The sequence below is a fragment of the Arabidopsis lyrata genome (assembly GCF_000004255.2).
Source record: "Arabidopsis lyrata subsp. lyrata unplaced genomic scaffold ARALYscaffold_6, whole genome shotgun sequence".
Classification (NCBI taxonomy): domain Eukaryota; kingdom Viridiplantae; phylum Streptophyta; class Magnoliopsida; order Brassicales; family Brassicaceae; genus Arabidopsis; species Arabidopsis lyrata.
Genome location: NW_003302550.1, coordinates 7,580,619 through 7,601,110, shown reverse-complemented (window position 1 = coordinate 7,601,110; position 20,492 = coordinate 7,580,619). Strand labels below are relative to the sequence as shown.

The 20,492-nt window shown below is 32.0% G+C and overlaps 2 protein-coding genes across 2 annotated transcripts; both read left to right on the top strand.

Moving 5' to 3' along the window:
* The first annotated feature begins 826 nt into the window (after positions 1 to 826).
* On the top strand, positions 827 to 4,542 carry LOC9309949 (apyrase 2). The gene is made up of 9 exons (XM_002873836.2): positions 827 to 1,480; positions 2,083 to 2,211; positions 2,319 to 2,375; positions 2,457 to 2,549; positions 2,765 to 2,970; positions 3,191 to 3,282; positions 3,449 to 3,666; positions 3,747 to 3,936; positions 4,165 to 4,542. Exons 1-9 carry the CDS (start codon positions 1,160 to 1,162, stop codon positions 4,275 to 4,277), a joined length of 1,419 nt encoding a protein of 472 aa, XP_002873882.1. The 5' UTR covers positions 827 to 1,159; the 3' UTR covers positions 4,278 to 4,542.
* A 9,597-nt stretch (positions 4,543 to 14,139) lies between these two features.
* On the top strand, positions 14,140 to 16,203 carry LOC9307881 (NAC domain-containing protein 92). Its single transcript, XM_002873835.2, has 3 exons — positions 14,140 to 14,623; positions 14,874 to 15,154; positions 15,412 to 16,203. The coding sequence occupies exons 1-3, from the start codon at positions 14,422 to 14,424 to the stop codon at positions 15,931 to 15,933; spliced, it is 1,005 nt and encodes a 334-aa protein (XP_002873881.1). The 5' UTR covers positions 14,140 to 14,421; the 3' UTR covers positions 15,934 to 16,203.
* Positions 16,204 to 20,492: the final 4,289 nt, after the last annotated feature.

Below are 20,492 nucleotides of genomic sequence, written 5' to 3'. Positions count from 1 at the left end.
ATTCCAAGTTTCACATTCACAAAACTTGCAAGAAAAAATAATTATATAAAGTAAAATCAAACAAAAATCTATGAAAAATTAGGGGTGGTTAATGAAAAATTGAAAATCACTAGTGAAACTTAATTACTAAATTACTAGAGTATTGAATAATGTCAATTGTAGGCCTGGGCATTCGGGTACCCGTTCGGGTTCGGTTCTTTTTTATCGGGTATCGGGTCTATTCGGGTAGGGGGTCAAGACCCATTCGGGTATTATAAAAATTTGGTTTGGGTTCGGTTCGGGTTCGGGTCGGTTCGGGTATTTTAATTAAAAAAAAAGCAAAATACCTGAAAATAACCAAAAATACCCGAAATATTTTTGGGTTCGGGTCGGGTTCGGGTTTTTAACTCATATATACCCAAATCTAACCGAAATACCCGATTTCTCGAAAAGACATTGGTTACTCTTTACCCAAATATAACCAAAAATATCTAAAAATACTAAAATTACCCAAAAGAAAACTACATCATTAGTTACTTTTTAACCAAATATATCCAAATGTATCCGAATTACTCAAAAATACCTAATATATTCGGATTTATGATTGTAATTTTAGGAATTTCGGGTATTATAAATATAAATATAACTAATATTTTTAGGTGTATATTTGTATTCGGGTACATTCGGGTATTGGATTCGGTTCGGGTTCGGTTCGGGTTTTTTTCGGGTAGGAGGTTAGGACCCATTCGGGTATTTTTAAACATCGGATTTGAGTTCGGTTCGGGTATTTTTCGGGTTTTTCGGTTCGGGTATTCGGTTCCGGGTATTTTGCCCGGGCCTAGTCAATTGTAACTAATTTTTGCGTAAGCTCATTGTGGGAGTTACCCATCTCCCGCAATCGTAACCCATAACGTCTTTTGTTTGTATCTATCGCTCCTCTAATACAAATTCAGATCTGAAGCACACAAGCTTTGGAATCCAAAGCTTTTCTCCAGAATCAAAATCCGCATCTTCCAAATCCACCGTCGATCTGGAGCCGTTACAGGATCCGCCGCAGACCACGGCGTCCTCCGGTACCGGCAACGGCAACGGTAAAATACGCTACCGTTCGCCTTCTTCCACTGAGCTTCTGGAGTCTGGAAACCAGTCTCCTACATCCGACTCTGTTGACGGAGGTAAGATGACGGCGAAGCGTGGGATTGGACGGCATGAATCTCTTGCTGATAAGATCCAACGCCATCGTGGTCTTATTCTTGTGATTTCGGTTCCCATTGTGTTGATCGGGCTTGTTCTTCTGCTAATGCCTGGGAGATCGACTTCTGATTCGGTCGTTGAAGAGTATACGGTGCATAATCGCAAAGGAGGTCCTAATTCGAGAGGTCCGAAGAATTACGCTGTGATTTTTGATGCTGGAAGTTCTGGTAGCCGTGTACATGTTTACTGTTTTGATCAGAATTTGGATCTTATTCCTCTCGGGAATGAACTTGAGCTCTTCTTACAGGTGATACATTGGTTTCGTTTTTCTCTTCTTATCTGCTGTGCTTGATAGATCTTGTGTCATTCCCGATATTTGATTCAATTTCTTATTGGTGATTCGTGGTACATTTGTGTTAACTGTGTTTATTCGTTGTTGTAGCCAGAACTTGGATAGAGCTAAATTGACTTTGTTTGAGATACATTCAAACTCTATCCCCTGACCCAACGATCTTATAACTGAAAACATGTGAAATTTGCCATTAGAACACATTTCGTAAACGTTTGAAAGAATGTATGAGGTTATTTGTTTGGTGGATGAAGAAGGATTTTTAATTCTTCAGGTTTCTGTATTTGATCCTCCTCTAGATTTGATTATAGCAATACCTCTTTCCCTGAGGTAAAGCTCAACAGGATTTACGGGAAGCGTATAACTTTGCATTCAGTGTATAGAATTGACTTGCACTATGTGTTCCTGGAATGCTAACATAAAACTTGAACTCGCCTAGCTTGCGTCGTTTAGTTCGTTGTTTCATTATATTGTTGTGGCTTGACTTTCTTGTTTAATTTGCAGTTTAGTGGTGCTAGTTGAAACTTTGGTTCTAAGCTATTTACTGATTTGATTTTCAGCTTAAACCAGGGTTGAGTGCATATCCTACTGATCCCCGACAAGCAGCAAACTCTTTGGTGTCTCTTCTTGACAAAGCAGAAGCTTCTGTTCCCCGCGAGCTGCGCCCGAAGACACCTGTCAGAGTTGGGGTATGGAAACGAATTCTTTCCACACGTAGCATAATTGAAGTTATTTTGTATTATCATTGTTTTTTTTTGTGAATCAATTGAAATGTGTTTTCCCTAAATCTTTTCAGGCCACTGCAGGTTTGAGGACGCTGGGTCATGATGCATCTGAGAACATTTTGCAAGCGGTAATTTGATTTCCATAAATTTTTCAGGCACATTCGCCAGGTCACTTAGCTCTTATACTGTATTATAATTTTGTTTATAAGGTTAGGGAACTCTTGAGAGATAGAAGCATGCTGAAAACTGAGGCAAATGCTGTTACTGTACTGGATGGTACCCAGGAAGGTTCTTATCAGTGGGTATGTTGTCCCACCTTTATATTCATCACCTCCATTCCCATTCGGAGAAGTAATTCTGGACTGGGATCCTTTCTAGTTTCTTTTTATCCAATAAGAAGTGTTTCACTATGGCAATTGTAATAGTTTGAAGTCTAGTATGTAAAATAATAGCTGTTGGACTCTAAGCAACCTCTAATCTAGCTGACATTTTGTCTTAATGGGCTTCGAATTTGCAGGTAACTATCAACTACTTGCTAAGGAACTTGGGAAAACCATACTCAGATACGGTAGGAGTGGTTGATCTTGGAGGGGGGTCTGTTCAAATGGCATATGCTATATCCGAGGAAGATGCTGCAAGTGCACCAAAACCATTAGAAGGAGAGGATTCATATGTCAGAGAAATGTATCTGAAGGGACGGAAGTATTTCCTCTATGTACACAGGTTTGTCACCTCTTATGGTTTTCTTTATTTCATTTCTTTGAATTATCTTGTATTAACGTCTCCCAAATAGCGGGCAGTTTTAGGCTTTTCCACGTCATCTGTATCTTCTAGACTACTGTACTCGTTAGATATTTGGGGTCTTCCTTCCATGCTAGCACACATTTTTTAAAATTCATAATCTTTAATGTGAGGTGTTATTGGATTTTTTTCGTGCTTGTAGTTACCTACATTACGGATTACTGGCCGCCCGAGCAGAGATTTTGAAAGTTTCTGAAGATTCAGAGAACCCCTGCATCGTGGCAGGCTATGATGGTGAGAGATTATTGTTTTATCATGAGAGCTGTTTCTTTCCTCGTCATATGACACATGTTTACATTTGCCATTATCTTCGCCATCCTTTGCTTCTGGATATGAAATTTCTCTTAGCATATTGGATCAACAGTTTTCAATTTCTTCTAACATACTTTATTCACTGTAGGTATGTACAAGTATGGGGAAAAGGAATTTAAAGCCCCTGCTTCACCATCCGGTGCGAGTCTTGGCGAGTGCCGAAGGGTAACCATCAATGCACTAAAAGTGAATGATACACTGTGTACACACATGAAATGCACATTCGGTGGAGTCTGGAATGGTGGCCGAGGTGGTGGTCAAAAGAATATGTTTGTTGCTTCTTTTTTCTTCGATCGTGCTGCTGAGGTAATTCAACCAAAAAACACAGTTTATCAAATCTTTCACACACAACCTGTTTCTTTGCTAAACACCGTATAATGGCACAGGCTGGATTTGTTGACCCGAAGCAACCTGTTGCTACAGTTCGTCCCATGGACTTTGAGAAAGCGGCAAAGCAAGCTTGTAGTATGAAGCTGGAAGAGGGGAAAGCGAAATTCCCACTTGTGGAGGAAGAGAATTTGCCTTACTTGTGCATGGATCTCATTTACCAATATACTCTGCTCATTGATGGATTCGGTAAGTTTCTCCCCTTTTCTCACCTTCAAAAAAACAATTCAATTTTCAAGAGAATCCACTATTTATTTTAGGTTTAGGATAGTAGAATTTGTTCAACTCTGGCTCTAAGCACCAAATACATGAAGGAAAAAGTGTTACATTTAGGATGATCTGGTCCAAGTTTCTGTAATCTCCTTCGTATGTATTTCATTTGTCTAATTTTGTTTTTTCTTGGGTGTAAAATATTAGGCTTGGAGCCATCACAGACAATAACTTTAGTGAAGAAGGTCAAATACGGAGACCACGCCGTGGAAGCTGCTTGGCCATTGGGTAGCGCCATAGAGGCCGTTTCCTCGCCGTGAGGGGCATTCTGAGAATTACACAGAACCTTATTCTTTTGATATCTACCAAAGTTTTTTTTTTCCTCAGTTTTTAGACTTTTTACCATCCCTTAAAGCATAGTACATTAGTACTTAACATTTTTATTACAATATATCGTATTTAGAAAAATTGTTTTGTTGCTTATATCTCCTTTTTCAGATCTTTGATTCTTTTTTCTTGTAAAATAGAGTACTCTTATTGTCCATGTTTCTTATATTTTTATGAAAAGATTGCAACATTCTTACTTTTTTGAGTTTCGCGTATTTTTCAGAAGAAATGAGGAGTTTATTAATTAGTTTCTTATTTTTTTTAACTCTAGCATTGTAATTATAGAAATATAATTTACTAAACCTGAAAAATACGGGGGTATACACTATACTCACAAACTTGCTAGTCGTTTTGTTAATGTTTTATTTATTGAATGATAAACAATATAAAAATAGAACCTTTTCTTGTTATCTATAGTTCTGGACATCATTCATTGAATCCAGTGCTGGTCTGGTAAAATTTGGGCCGAATATGAAATTTTTTTTTTGAGGTTTTTTTAAAAAATAGAAACTTTTAAAAATTTTATTTTTACTAATTATGGGGCATTTATAATTTTTATTTAACAATTTTTCTTATTTTTTAAAGACATTTTTGTTAATTATGGAACTTTTTGTTAATTTTGAGTCATGTTTTACTAATTTTGAGGCCTATTTTATAATTATGGGGTTTCAAAAAAAAAAAAAATTCTTCATAAAATAGGCTTCGAAAATTTGAGATCCAATATAAATGATTCACCAAAATGGGTGAAAGGCCGGGCCTGATTGAATCGTAACGTGCCAAAAAAAACTTGTGTTCTTGGCTCCTTGGGAAAATATTTCAGTTTTGCATGTTTATATGTTTTCAATGAAATAATATTTGACAATGACGCCTGCTGTGATTGTGGTGTATCGTAAATCCACGTGGTGATCGAACTCCAATTATTGTCTCTCGCTCATGTCCCTCGAAAGAAAGGCAATTACTTGCACACAACAAATGGTGAATCATCATTTTATTTGGCTTTTTTTCATAAAAAATATAGTATTAATCTTCAGTAAATATAACAAAAACTGTTTTCCGATATTGTATCAAGAAGTAATTTCTTAAAAACCAAAAAAAAAAGTAACAATATTATAAACTGTATATAAATAAACAAAAATATTTGAATATTTGTATCTTTCAAAATTTTGAAATCTTTTAGCGTGGGTTATTTCCTGTTATCACTTATATCATTGTCATTAACTTTTTGTAACCCGAAAATACCATCCCTGATATTAGTATAGGCAGGGGCGGAGGGAGTGTAGACTCATAGGGGTCAATTGACCCCGGTGGAATTTAAAAAAATAGTTGAATTTTTATATAAAAAAAATTATTGATCCCAATCCAATAAAAATATTGACCCCTATAAAAATATTATGTTACAAACCCAATAATTATATTATACATATAGATAATATTAAGCCTATTAAAATTTATTTTAAGTAAATATACTACAATTAAACCCATTAATATAACCTAATATAATATTTAAACATTTATTTTGAGTTGATCTAAAAACGTTTTACCTTCTTCTCCTTTTTTTTTTTTGTGTTTTTAATCAATTTTCGATAGTGTGATGGTGGAGACAAGAAAACATCTTTCACATCTTTTAGTATATCGACTTATGAAACTATCTTTCATTCATCTTTTAGAAGAAAAAAATATTTTGACCCCGATAAATAGATTTTCTGACTCCGCCACTGAGTATAGGTTACAAAAAATATATGTTTTTTTGTGATAAAATTCTATCGGCTGATCCGGTCAACCCCGGTAGAAACGCACCGAAGTGTTTTAGAGTGGACTTCTCCCCGAAGGGCCACTATACTGTCTGTCCCGAGTTTGGAATGCTTTCCGACTAATGCCAGGGATAGCCAGATCGCCTGTTACTGGACTACCAGGTACACTGCTTGGCCCAAGCCCAGACTTCCCACACATATATGTTTTTTGTTTCCAGCGTGGATCGAACCTGGGTAAGTTCTTCAAACCTTTCTCCAATTCTCAACTACCAATGGACCACAGCGGTGTGGGCAAAAAAAAAAAAAAAAAAAATTGTTAAAGAAGGTATTTAAAAGAAATACAAAAACTCAATGACCTTTTGTATGGGCTGAGAAAAACATTATGAACACTGAAGAATGAAGTTGTTGTACCCATTTCGACTGATCCGGCTTAAAAAAAATAATGTATTATTGAATTTAAACCAGCTATTCTCCACTGGAAAATTTGCACACAAACAAGAATAAAGGAATTATTTAACTTTTCTCTCTTTTTTTTTTTTTTGTTTTTAAATATATTTTACAGAGGTCGAAATTTTACGTCATGTGTGTCAATGTTATATTAGAGATAGAGTTCACCATTAACGAACATCGTTGTGGTTTCTTCTTTTTGACCAACGTAAATGCATTAAACGGCAAAAAACACTCAATTTTAAGTATTATTTTGGGTTTCCACTCGTGATCTACTATAGTTATATCAATTTAATATTAGATTTGGTTCGGGAAGAAATTTAGCCCCTTGTTATATGCTTCATGGAGACAAAATTAAGTTTTAGAAAAACGGAAAAAAACGAAGTTCAAAGTTAAGAAGAAGGAGAAAAACGCTCAAGATCTTTTTCGGATTTGGATCACTATATATAACAGGAAATAGTTTAAACTCATTTCCATTTCCATTTGTTTGTAAAATATTCAAATATTAATCCATGGTTAAATCATTTGATACTTAAGAAAAAAAAATCGGGATTCAAAATTACATGTATGTCAATATATATCTAGGAAAAGGGGAATATTTTTTAAGCTTCATGGTGAAGCTAAGTTTTATTTTTCAATGAATTATTGGGGAATCATTTGAATTTTAACAAATAGAATAAAGCAAACCCAATAATATTAATTTGTCCATAAAAGTGGCGACATATAACATATTTATTTTCAAAGAAGAATCGTAACGGTTACTTTCACATATTGAAAAGACAACTCCTCGATGAAATGATAATCAATCTCTAGTTTTTTCAGTAGTTTGATTATGGTGGATAAAAACATTTCAAATTAATCTTATATTGAAGATTATTTTTGATATGAAGGTTGGATATAAAAATAAATTGAATCGTTGTATCATTGGATTCAGACTAAAGAAACGCTTTTTTCTTCCTACGTGTAATTTCCGTATAAGTTGAATATCAAAGTACTGTGACGTAGAACATGCATATGAGTCTGAACCTAATAAAAAGAAAAAGGAAATAATTATCTTAGAAGGGGAAATTCGATGAACACGCATGAATAAGTATCATGTTTTGATTGGTGACCTAAATAATTTTATTGATGTGACACTTACTTATTATGACCCATGCATTAGCCAAAATAATTGAACTGTGGAATTATTATCCTTCGTTTACTTATTTTGTTTACCATATTTTGGTGTAGATGCACACAACACAGATGGGTTTATATCATTTGTTGGAATAAGATTTGATTTCCAATGCTTAATGCTTTGTATGTCCACATAATGTGTGTGTATGTGTGACGTTAAGAAAATACATGTGTATAGTTGTCTTGCAATGGGGAGCAATTACACGGAAAGATCGAAAAGTCATTTTCTAGTTTAAGTTAATCACGAATTAATTGAAGTCATAAGATAAAAGTAAAATTATCAAAATTGACAATCAATATTTAACTTTAAATACTCATAAAATACAGAATAGAATAAATTTTCCATGTAAATGAATGCCATAGCTTTTTTAACGCGTTCAAATTAAATTCTATTAAAAATTCTGATTTTTTCAATAACTCTTTATATATATTATCAGAAATTCAGAACTGCATCATAAATATTTACATAAACACTTTTGAAATATCTTTTGAAGAATTTAGTTATGTATTTAAAATTATTAACATATAAATATTTTATTATAATATTCAAAATCTTACAAATTTTGATAGTATTTTTTTGTGATGCTTTACACTATTCTTTTTGGGCGTGCTAATTGTAAAAATAATAATATGAGCGGCTTAATTACCCCTAGTTAGGTATGATAATCTAATTATGCTATTGTTTGCACGTATAAACTCACATTTTAATTAACAACATATATACGTGTTTAGGATATAATGAATACACGTACATGTATACTTCTTCAAAGCATTTTGCTAGTTAATCATTTTTTTTATCCACCATACGATATGCGTATGTGAATGTGATCATATTGATTTTTTTTTTGTAAGGAGCTCCCCAAATTTATTCATAATAAAAAGAAAAATTATAAGCGTATATTCCGTGGTCTTGTAGACCCGCTAACATCCTCTAACATAGTAAACTTCACACAATCCGGCGGCAATATGAATGTGATCATATTGATTTTGGACATAAAAAAATTCTCAATCGACAATTCTTAGAAGAGATTATATGCATATAGAACAAGTTCAATATTTTCATTCTTATCACTAATATATAATATATATACCGATTTGGAGTTATGAGATGCATATAAACGATACTATCACAAACCCCACTAAACTACAAATCATAATCTAAATTAATATTTTATTTCAAATGACGAAATCGTAGAGATTTATGACAGTTATACGCATAAAGCATATCAGCTTAAAATTTATTTTGTCAGTAGTTTATATTTTCTGAACTCTTAAGAAAGAAAATTGGTGGTGTAATTAAGAAAATTTAAAATAATTTTTGAGAATAAACAAATTCAAAAAAAAAGATATACTTATTCGCCACTCCTGAGAATTGTAGTATGAATAATACATTGACCAATAATTATTAGTATACATGTCAATGAAGATTTATAAAAAAAAGAAATATGATGATCTATAAGTCTTTTTTTTTTTTTTGGGCAAAAGATCTATGAGTCTATAACACTAGACTCTCGACAAATATTACAAGTTTTACGGAAAGATGAACAAATTGTTAAAACATTGCGATCGCACTGGCAAAAGATCTAGAGTTGTGACTGAATATCAGGATATATCTAATGATTTTTTTTTCATCTATATATATTATGATTTATTGCAACGAAAATTACACTTTCTTGATAAGTACTTAATTAATTCCTTGAGATAACTAAAATTTAATCGTTTGTTGATATATTCACATCTATAGAAATGACAGCGGCCTAAATGAGAAATCTATTGTTTAAGCTATTTTCATATTTGCAACGTTATGGTGGCTACAAATTAGTATACATTTTATCATGTCTTTATTATTCTAAACACAAATAATAATTTCGTATATATATATATATATATATACGAATATGTATGTATATATACGTAAGACTATGGAGAGGTGGAACATGTATGACAGATGGTCTAGTCTATTTAATCTGCTAATTAAAAAGCTCTCCAAGGAAAAAAGTTGGCAATTGACTTTCAAAATTTACAAATCAAATTTCCAAACCAGTTGATATGATAATCATTAATTGTATGTTAAATAATCGTTTAACAATATTATCTTTGTTTTTTCCTCCAAATGACGCAAGACTGCCCATCATATTTAATGTTCTAGTGAATATACAGATGGGATTACTAAAACATACTCTAATGTTCAAAAATACAACTGTCAACATATTTAGATTTGATCCATTTGCTTAAATGTATATAGAAACTACGTATACAACTGCAATATCATATGCGTTTATAAATTATATATGATTTATGAACAATTTTGACTATAGTCTTTCATCTTACTTTTTTCGACAACTCATTTTCTATTTAAACAAATGTTTTAATATACCATTGTGCGTACATTTCACTTTAACCAAAGTGCGATAATCGAAATATAACAACTTCCTTTAGCTAGTTACTTTACAACAATCACAGAATTTTAAAAAAAAAAACAGAAATAGCTGTTAAGAAACTCACAGTAATAATAATCAAGCAAACCTTATATATGTATAAATTATGATCTGCTAAACTGGAAATAATTAACCATATAGTTATACATTATAATAATAAATTAGATTCCCACACCAACAATAACAATAACATCCTAACTTCTTGTAGTTGCAAGATACATAAGTGGTCTGTCTCAAACTACGAAACAAACAATTTAGTTGTATATTTTATTTGAGTTATTGGACTATACTTATAATAATAAGCTCGTCAATTTGATCCACAAGTACATATATAAACTATTTGTTTAATTAGTGAGATTAACTTCTAAGATTTCCAATTTACAAATAAATGATATACAACACAAAGAGATGTGTATATGCCTGATACATGGTGGTGGTGGCCATGACTTTGAGCAATGTTGAATGACATCATATCCATCATCATCATCTTTTCACATTATGTTACATATTACACCAACTTTACATATAAGCATATATGTCTTTTGTAACAACTAGCATTTTTTTTTTGTAATCCGTACGTATGTATATATTATATAGGATTCAGTATACGTGATACATATTCATCACGTATTGTAAAACTTATCGATTATGAAAGAACTTAATATTCTGGTATTGTGAAAATCGTATCACTTCTTGTGACTCGTATCATGCAATACTCTCGTTCTCTCGAATATGTTATCGGTGGACAGCTTTATTACTTGTGTATATTAGATTAGTAATAGCATAGTTTCCACAATAATATTTAATAAACCATAAACATAACAAAAAAGAAATACAAAAAGAAAAAATGCGTAAACTACAAAAGAGCATTGACGTTTTCTGTTGTAATTAAAATAAACAATAGAGAAGAGGCTAGGCTCTGGGTGATGACATAATCTAAGGGCCGCACATCTCAACGGCTTATGGTAGGTCCACGTGGCCCCTTAAGATCCGTTGAAAGGGATAGTGATGACGCCATAGTTGACGTCAATGAGCCCTCATCCACCAATGATGTAGCTCCTTCGCTTTGCAGTCTCGTCTTCGGGATCAAAAGTCAACCTCCTTAAGTTACACCTACACACATATTATAATTCCTCCAGAGGGTCCACACGTCGAAAAAAAATTAAAATAAAAAAACAAAAACTACCAAGTAAGGAAACAGTATTTATTTTATTTTAATCCCTGATTTCATTCCATATCTTTCGGTCCACATCATTATATTTTAAACAAAACTATCTTAATCTGTAATTATTATTATTCTTATCCATTTTCCTTAATATATGCTCCACATATGATCACCAAAACGCGTTTAATCGAGATAATTACGGACAAAAAACATACACTGCCCACATTTTTCATTTGGAGTTTTGGACCTTACTAACATTTTACGACAAAATCAGTTATATAAACCAATTTTCAACGGCAGGTAAATAGTGATTAGAAAGTTATGTTTTTTTTTTTTTTTTAAACGAATCAATTTTTGATATATGACCACTGTATTATAATGCACACAATAATCTACATTCAACCAAAAAAATATTCTACATTCAACAAAAAAAAATGTCAATACAAATATTGGAACACCGACGGTCAATAATACGAACAGATCAAACGAAATAAATTAAGATTACTAATTAATAAACTAAGATAAGATGCAATAAATAAACTGATGGGTAATTTAAAAAACAAATGCTGGAACCAAGTCGGTGATTTGTTACGACGTATTAGTTACTGACTAAAACGACTTTCCAATTTAATCTGAGTCGGCAATGTGTAGATTACTACTGTACAAATATTATATTAAAAATGTTTGTCGCATGTTAATATTTCCAGAAGATTACAGGCTGGAAAATCAATGTATTTTTAACTTTTAAAATGCGTACAAAAGACTTAATACAATTTCAAATTAGTACTATTATTCTTATAAAATCATTATGTACTTTTCTATTTAACCGTAATTAAATTCTGATTTCCTTTTAGAACTTATATACGTACATAACTTTATATGAAGCTCAAGTAAACGATGATAACCTTGATCATAAATATTTAAACTAGTGACTAGATTTAACAAAAAAAAAAAAACTAGTGACTAGACTAGACCGTGCAATATAATAGCGAGTGAAGACAACTATACAGTTAATTTGGTTGGAGATTAGGCGTCTTAATTAAAAAAAAAAATCTAGAAATTTTTGGTCTGATGATTGTTCACTTAAGAAGAAAATGACATGCGAATATTAGAAGAAAAAAATATTATTTTCTTAATTTTTGAATTTACAGATAATTTGTGATAGACAAATTACACGTGTCTACTTTTTCACTTTGTCTACTAAGAAATATACTACTACTATTTTTTACTTTGTCTACTAAGCAATAACTACCTTTTTACTTTGTCTACTAAAATAACGGATTGTGACGACGAATCTACACTGAGTCAGAGTGTCAAGACGCCAAACTCATCCATACAAACGTATTAGTGACATTGACAAAATCCAATGTATCCACATTTACTTTCAATGTCAGCTGATAAATTAATTAGAGTAGCTAATTATTTTTTCGTATTGATTGCTTAGTTGTATTGGTGGGGAATAGTTCTCGGTAATTTACACAAAAAAAGTCAGACGAAGTATTAAATACTTAGAATACATAGCCGCACTTTTCTATTTCGATGATATATGTATGTGACCTAATTTTTGTTTGCCTTTTGACGTCGATATATATGACGACCTAATTATATTTTCTACATGAGTAGAGTAGTCCATTATATTGGTATTGAAACTAAAATATTATATACCAAGTTTCCAAATATATGCAAAATCTCAACTTCGTGGTTGGACATTCCTTATATGTTTTTTAGTCGAGAACTTGGTGTGGTGACTTTACTAGTGAATATATATATATTCATCAACGCCATAATTCCAACTTTAATCTATAGTTCACGGATTTCGAACAATCATACGAATAATTATATCACGTGTTAGTGTTACTATTATGCGACTAGCAAAAAGTTACAGGTTTTGTGTGATGTTTGGGTTTTGGTAGAACAATAATTAAACACAAAGAAAACGAAAGGATCCAGATTAACGTACATTGCCACCAATTGATTACTTAATATTCTATCATTTTCGTCTTTCTTCGGCTTCACTGAAAAGGCTAAAACAAACACCACAAGAGTTTGGTTAAAAAAAAAGAACACCACATAAAAAGACCACATCCTTTTTAAGTAGAGGAAACGGTGCTAAACGATTAAATAATACTCAGCTAATTATAAATTCTCTAATTAACATACACGAAAACATTATATTTTATAACCGTAGTATTTCTCGACTTCATGGAAACGATAGCATAATAAGGATGATTATCCACATTTCACAACTTTAAGATTAATATGAAACTCACTATTAATAACTGAATACAGAAAAGAGGAGATTTCTTAGGGCTTTCTTTCTATAGGATAATAATCAAATTAAAAACAAGAACAATCTTTAATCACGGGTCCACACATCAAAAGCTATACACTTATAACCCTTTTTAGAATTTTGTTTCAACACGTTTTTTGTTTGATATGGTATTTTTTTTCCAAGCGTTCTTCCCGAATTCCTATCCCCACAGTATGAAAACAATCAACATATAATTAAGAATATATACACAATCAAAAATATTTGAGTAGCAAGTATTTTTTTAAGGAATAATTTAAATCTCAATGGTTTTGTTAAATGTATTATCAACGACTGAGTTTGAGCTAAAAAAACTATTAATCGGAATTTAAAACTTCTAAAATTATATGTATATATATATATATATATATATATATATATATATAAATTTAGATAATAATCCAATTGTTGTCTATGTGAAACTTGTTCAACAATTCAGGAAGTTGCTTGGAGCCTACGTATCTTTCTAAATCACCAAAAAGAAGGAAAAAAAGAAAACAATAAATAATTTTATCTTTTAGTTAATTACAAACAAAGCTCCTCCATCTCCTCTATTTAAAAGCCATTCTCTTTTTTCCACCCTTTCAATACTTTAACTGCCCAAAAGATTCTCTCCCAGCTAGCTTTCTCATATCATTTTCTTTCTTCATCTTCTTCTTGTGTCTCTTTCCCTCTCTCTAAATAAGCATATCACTCTTACAAAAGATTTCTGGGTTTCTGATATTGTTCTTGTTCTTGAATCTTTAATACTTTCAGAACATAGAAATTATTGTTATATATATATATATAACGATGGCGGTTGTGGTCGAAGAAGGCGTGGTGTTGAATCATGGAGGTGAAGAGCTTGTGGATTTGCCACCTGGTTTCAGGTTTCATCCAACAGACGAAGAGATCATAACATATTACCTTAAGGAGAAGGTTTTAAACAGCCGATTCACGGCGGTGGCCATGGGAGAAGCTGATCTCAACAAGTGTGAGCCTTGGGATTTGCCAAGTAAGTATTAGTCAATTTTCATTAACCTAAAACAAATTTCAATTTCTTCTTTTGACCATTCAAGTGTAAACACATAAAGCTAGCTTCTTGATTAAGATTTATCAAATTCTTGATGGCTAGCTTGTTTTTGATCAGCTTTTCAAACTTCGAAGCCAAATAAATTTCAATCTTCTTTGACCATTTCAACACACAAAAGGCTTCTTGATCAATTAAGATTCTGATTCTTGATTTTTTTTTTTGGTTGGTATAGAGAGGGCAAAGATGGGGGAGAAAGAGTTTTACTTCTTCTGTCAAAGGGACAGGAAGTATCCGACCGGGATGAGGACGAACCGTGCAACCGAGTCCGGATATTGGAAAGCGACCGGGAAGGATAAGGAGATCTTCAAAGGCAAAGGTTGTCTCGTTGGGATGAAGAAAACACTTGTGTTTTATAGAGGAAGAGCTCCAAAAGGTGAAAAGACTAATTGGGTCATGCATGAATATCGTCTTGAAGGCAAATATTCGTATCACAATCTGCCCAAATCTGCAAGGGTAAGTTTATGTTACAAAACCAATTATTCTCAATGTTTTTCTCATTTTGACTCTAAAAGGAGAAAAATCTTTGATTTATTTGATTATTATTCTTACTTTTCTGTAACCAAAAGTGTGTTAAATTTGGTGGAAAACATAAGTCCTTTTCAAAAGAGTTTGATTCGTTTTCATATATCCAATTCAAGATTGAATCCCAAACTCATAAATAAAATAAAATCTAATCTATATTTTTTTTTTGTTTATGATCTTTATTACAGGACGAATGGGTCGTATGTAGGGTTTTTCACAAGAACAATCCTTCTATTACAACCCAACCATTGACGAGAATACCCATTGAAGATCTCACGAGGATGGATTCTCTAGAGAACATTGATCATCTCCTAGACTTCTCATCTCTTCCTCCCCTCATAGATCCAAGTTTCATGGGTCAAACCGAACAACCAAACTTCAAACCCATCAACCCTCCGACTTACAATATCTCATCACCAATCCAACCCCATCATTTCAATACTTACCAATCAATCTTTAACCACCAGGGTTTTGGTTCTGCTTCGGGTTCTACATACAACAACAACGAGATGATCAAGATGGAGCAATCACTTGTTAGTGTATCTCAAGAAACATGCCTAAGCTCAGATGTAAACGCGAACACAACTACAACCACGGAGGTATCCTCGGGTCCGGTAATGAAACAAGAGATGGGGATGATGGGAATGGTGAATGGTAGCAAGTCGTATGAAGATCTATGTGACTTGAGGGGGGTCTTATGGGACTTCTAATTAATTATTTGACTGTGGTGAAAGAGTATATTTGTTGGGATTTAAATCATGTAGTTAAATACATATACATATATAGGATTTACTAGAGTGTTAATCCTAGTTATTTCACTTCATTGATATTATTTAATTAGTTGATTGTTTAATTAGTTTATACTATATAGTGTGGTTCAAAAAGAAAAAGGATTGTGATAATATGGGATTTTAGTGCGTAAGTTATATCTCAATGTAAACTGTATTTGTATACATATAATTAGTCTTCATAAGGTTTCTCATAGAGTTTTAACTATTAAGATTTACGATTTATATTCTAACGTTGTTAGTTCAATTCGATATATACTTATACAAGCTGGATAACATTAGTGATTTTACATTTACAATAAGTCGACATATATATCCGAATATACCAATATACAATCCACACTCAAGTAGAAACGTTCTCATTTAAAAACAGAAGAAAATGATTATGATTACGTGAATGTCATGTATTTTTTTTACGGCTGATAAAATACAACATAAATTGCATTTGAATACGGATAATAACATAAGTACGCCACTAATATTTAATTAGATGTTAATAAAATGGGTCTCACGAAGCTTTACTGTTTGTATCATTGATAGTCACTCAACAATCAACATAATGTTTACCCAAAAAATAAAACAATCAACATAATATTTTGAGAAATTAATATATTAATTTAGTTTTCTCTTCTTTTTGTTTGAGAATAAAAAAATGAAAAATACAAATAGATGGAATCTTAATAAGTAAAACTCAGAGAGAGGAAAAAATAACACAGCTCATGAAGCATGTGAATGTTCCCCGAATCTGGGCAGCATATTAGCATTTTCATATGCCCAATAATTTAGAGTATTACTATGAATTCATGACACACTATACAATATATATAAAAAAAAAACATTTCAACTAAGAACAGTGATTAATGATGGGTTTCTTGTAAGAATACAATACCAGATCCCTAAATCTTATGTCTTAAGGAACTTGGTTATTACATCAATCACATTACGTTTTCCTACTTATTTTTTTAATAGTTGAAAGTTTTTAGTACGTTACATAGAATTAAAAATTCCAGCACTTGTTATTTCCAACATCTGTCAATTAATATCGTAACTACATAATCGTTTAATCTTGATGTTTAGATATAATATTGTATCTTAAGGAATTTTTTCGTCGGGCCCGAAGCACAAAGCTTGTCTTTACATAGAATAAGATATGGCTGCAGATCTGTGTTTAAGATTTGGCAGCAGATCTGTTTTTTGGTTGAATGTAGTACTATAATATTCTTTGTTTCGAATTCTTGATATTTTTAATATATAAAACGACAAAGATTATACATTTTTAAAGAAAATGCACCGATATGAATAACACCAAAGGAATAACATCTTACATCTTTAGTAAGGTTTATTATTAAAAGGCATGAACATTTTAGATATACAAACATAATGCCATGCAAAGACATAGTTTTCAAATTTTCTTGATTTATAGACTCTTATGTATATTAGTTATTTCGTATTCCCATATTACCATATAATGGTCTCAGAAAAGTTTCAAACGGTTCATACACAGATAAGGAGATAATCATCTAACGGATTATAAATAAATTAAAACCCAATTAACCGTATGTAAATAAATGATGACTCTGGTTCAATGTACTAAATGATGATGATTTGCATAAAAGCGTGTGAGTCTCTTCCACCTCAAATTCAGGACACAAATCTGATTATTATTATTTTCAATTTTGGACTTGAAATTAGCCATAAACTTTTTGGTGTATAAACATATCATTGCTTAAAATAGTTACAACTAGACTAAACTAAAGATCTTTCCGCCACAATAGATTAGAGAATAATAATTCCTTTTTTCATATATAGATTCTTCATTTTTTCCACTATAGTATTAAGTTTTTATCTTCTATATATTCTATATAGATTTTTGGTTCATTTCCTATGTTATTATTTATGAATGATTTTATCAAGTGAGGAATCAATATAAAGATGAATAAAATATTTATAGTTTGGAAAAAAAAATGCATGAATGTGATCAGGATTATTAAATTGCGCATAGAAAGAGGACTTTCCATTTAAAGCGAAGCTTTTAGATCGATACTTGCAGCAAAGCTAACCGTTCTCTTCCCTTTTTTCTGTTTCTAGATGATTACCATCGCTTCGTTTCTTTTGTCTCTTTCTTCTCCTTTTACTTTTAACAATTTATTTTACTATATATACAAATGTACATACATTTATTATTGGTGTAAAAAAACCCGTAATTTTAACTAGGGTGATTTGCAAAACTAGCTACTTTTGATAACTTAATTAAGAATATAGCATCATATATATATATTTATAAATTAAGAAAATAGCATGTAAGGGGTAGAAAAAGACAATTTTGGTGTAGAAGTTGTTGTTGGAAAATGTCTATGGTGGGTTACGAGAAATTGAAGAAAGGAAGAGAGGAATAGAGAGATGAGTGATGATGCTATGAAAGAGGATTTAGTAACACTTAGCTTAATTTTCACCCATTTGCATTTTTTTGCTATATATCTTTTTTTAAACAATAGATTCCAAATCTTAAATTTATTAGACAAAAATGTATGTTTTTTTCTACATACAGCATAGTTTAAATTTTTAAAATCGGATGTAAATTTATGAAATGATGAATAATGTTTGTAATTAAAAATATGTTATACTATTTAGGATGTATAGGAATAGAATGGTAGTGGTGGTGACTGGTGATGGTGGCAGCAGTGTAGTGGTGACTGGTGATGGTGGCAGCAGTGTAGTGGTAACGAAGTGGTGACGGTGATGGTTATTGCGGTGGTGATGGTAACGGTGGTCGGAGTGGTGACAACATGGCAATGGTGATCGTTATTAAGGTGGTGTTGATGATGATAGTGGTGTTGGTGGTTGCAGTGGTCGTGGCTAATGGCAATTATGATGGTGATGGTGGTAGTGGTGCAACGTGATGGTTGTTGATATGGGGGTGACGGTGGCAGCGGCGGCGGCATGGCGGTGGTGGAAATAGTGGTGGTTGCGATGATGGTGATGACATAGAGATGATGGTAATTGTAGTGTAGTGCAATAATGACAAAAAAAACAAAGAGAAAATAAAGGTATGTTAGTATATATTGTAGTTTATATACAGAATATCATCCTTCTTTTGTTTTTTGGTTAGTTTCTTAATTATAATTTTTTTGTTAGTTAGTTTTGCAAATTTCCCTTTTAACTAGCTAGACATCAAAACCATACTATAAAATACCATATGTAGTCAGGAAAAATACACATTAAATGATATTTTGTTGAAAGTGAACTTTTTTATTGTTACCACCTAGAATCAAAACGATGGACACCTGTGAATACAAACATCTTACCATTTGGAAATTTTTTTGATTAACAAGTTATTTAGATGGAATCGATTTTCTATGTACATCTGTTGCTTATTTTTACAGCTGATTTAGTTATCCCTAATTGATATACATTTTCATTTTAAAAAACATGTAGAAACAAAAACATGACAAACGATTAGGATTATATTTTGGTTGCTTTAGTTTTCACCTTTTTAGTGGATCAGGTTTAGACAATAAACAGCTATGCTAGTGCCATGGACCATATGTTTGACCAAAGAAGGCCTACATTATATGTTGGGCCTTTGTGAAGTCCATTAGCTTAGTTCATTAAAAGACAAATTCAATCTTAAAGTTAAATTTAAGACAGTATTCAACAATAAAAAAAGGCAAACTGTTTTTCCTATGCAAGTGAACCTTATTTTTGAAAGACAGGTATTAAAAGTTTAGATTGCTGATTCATCAAAGGCGTCAATTGCTGTGAGGAGTAGCAAATTACTGCGTAAAGATTCTAAAGACTCTCGGAGTTAGCAATAGTGCAATACTATTAACCAATTATTTATTCGTTAGTTGAGGTTAAAAGTTGATTTTGATAGATCAATCAATATTGGAGTAGGCACTAGCGAAAATACCTTTATTCGATGATATCAAATTACTGTACCAATAATTGGTTTTCGTATAACGACTAGTTTTGACTTTTGAGTATGGCCAAGTTTAATCGCACAAGCTATTATGCATTTATAGGAAATTTTATTAAGTAAAACGTTGTTACTATTTCAAACCTTACAACTTAAACCCGGATAGAAAACCAAAATATGAAAAGATTTTTGTATTTTTTGTTTTTGGAGTTCCGAAGCAAAGCGATCCGATTACAAATATTCTTGTCGATGATTTGCTTTAGTTTTTGTGCTGGTAAAGGATCTTCTCCGTGCTTGCGATTGTTTCGTTCCGCCAAATTGTGTGGACTGACTGTAATTTGAAGGCCGTTTCTCAAAAGCAAGAGCGTGTTCTGGTGTATCAGAAATATTATATGCATTTTTTTTGAGCAAAGAAAAAGAAAAGAAACAACAACAAAAAAGACCAAATGATAATAATTAGGAAAAAGATTAATAATGGGTTAATAATTGGCCAATCTCATTACAGAACAGAAGTCATAGCCGTCGTCGTCTCTGTCTTGTCTCTTATTTCAAAAGAAAAAAAAAG